The sequence below is a fragment of the Antrostomus carolinensis genome, unplaced genomic scaffold, assembly GCF_000700745.2.
Source record: "Antrostomus carolinensis isolate BGI_N321 unplaced genomic scaffold, ASM70074v2 scaffold6719, whole genome shotgun sequence".
In the NCBI taxonomy this organism is placed as follows: domain Eukaryota; kingdom Metazoa; phylum Chordata; class Aves; order Caprimulgiformes; family Caprimulgidae; genus Antrostomus; species Antrostomus carolinensis.
In genome coordinates, this window is record NW_010339151.1 from 1 (window position 1) to 1,484 (window position 1,484).

Below are 1,484 nucleotides of genomic sequence, written 5' to 3' on the forward strand. Positions count from 1 at the left end.
AAAAATAATTTATAGATTTGTAGGTAAGTGGCTTATCAACAAGAAAAAGGCAAAAATAAAAGCAGGAGTCTGTCTAACAGCAGCGTCTCTTTCGCAGGTATCACGTCAGTCTCTCCTCCGATTTGGAATGGAGACACGATAAATACCACGACATGGATGAGGTTCAACGAGATCCTCGGGCAGGTTCTGAATCCATCGCTGAAGAAGCACAAGTTGATCCACGGAAATACTCACAAAGCAGCTCGGAGAGATTCTTGGAGCTGTCTCACTCATCCATGGACCGAGTATTTGATGCCGATTGTGGGAAATCGTGTGATTACAAAGTGGGGTCACCTTCCTACTTGGACAAATTGCTGTGGAGAGACAATAAACCCCATCATTACTCAGAGCCTAAGCTGATTTTAGATTTATCCCACTGGAAAAGAGCAGCCATAGCACCCGCAGCTGAGCTATCGCTGGAAGAAGAACCATCCAACCTCTTTCTGGAGATAGCTCAGTGGGTGAAGAGCACACAAGTGGGTCTGGAATGTCCTAGTTCTCTTCCAGAAATTCAGGAGCAGGGCTTGCCATCATCTCCTCATCATCTCCACCAAGAACCCACGGAGGTGAATAGTGAAACAGACCCTGAGTTTGACTTGGACGTCTTCATCTCCAGGGCACTGAAACTTTGCACAAAACCCGAGGATCTTCCAGACAACAAACTCAATGACATCAACGGGGCCTGCATATCTGAGCACCCCGGTGAGATTGTACAAACAGAGGTGTACCAGAAAGAGCGATGGTGAGGAACTCAACACCTGGGAAACCCCGTTGTATCTCCCTGTTCCTCTCTGATGATGTGGTCATTGCATGGGGCTGAGTGGCTTCCATCTGTCATTGAGCATCTGGGTTTTTTTAAGCTCTACCGAATGCCTTTTTTGGAAGAGGTGAGCACAAACCACATGCCCCTTTTGATGCCTTAAAAATACCTTTAAGGGAATCAAGAGGTGTGAATGGAATGAAATCCCAAGTTTCTTACACTGCCTTAACACTCTTGCCTTGCAATCTCTGGGACCTCTTTTGAAACTGAAATGTATGAGGAAATTAAAAAAAAAATGATGGTACATGAGAAGTTTACAAACAGAAGTCAAATCAAACTTCTTTTCCTTTCTTTTTCTATAGCATCTTAAAATGATGAGGACAAAAATCAACGTTTTCATGATGGTCAAATCCCCTCTTGGTTGGACGGGTTCCTAAAACTTTGAGCTCCTCTGAGATACCCGTGTGAGTAGAGGTGGTATGGAGAGAAGCCATGCCAGGCAGTGTCCATGGTCAACCATCAGTCAGCAGAGAATGGAACTAGAGGTAGAGTTTGGTCATCAGACAGAAAATAATTCTTCAAGAATGTTAATAGGGAAATAATTTGACCTATAAAATATGGGCCACTTGGGATTTTGTTTTCTTTTTTCCCAATTGGAAGACAAAATGTTTGTTAAGCGCGTTCT

General features: G+C 43.8%; 1 protein-coding gene across 1 annotated transcript; it reads left to right on the forward strand.

Annotated features, from left to right (window-relative positions):
- Window positions 1–97: 97 nt before the first annotated feature.
- On the forward strand, window positions 98–785 carry LOC104520357 (mitogen-activated protein kinase 4; the record flags this gene model as incomplete). The annotated part of the gene is made up of 1 exon (XM_010175731.1): window positions 98–785. A coding segment is annotated over one exon (688 nt), but the record flags the coding sequence as incomplete, so codon positions are not given.
- Between the last annotated feature and the right edge of the window lie 699 nt (window positions 786–1,484).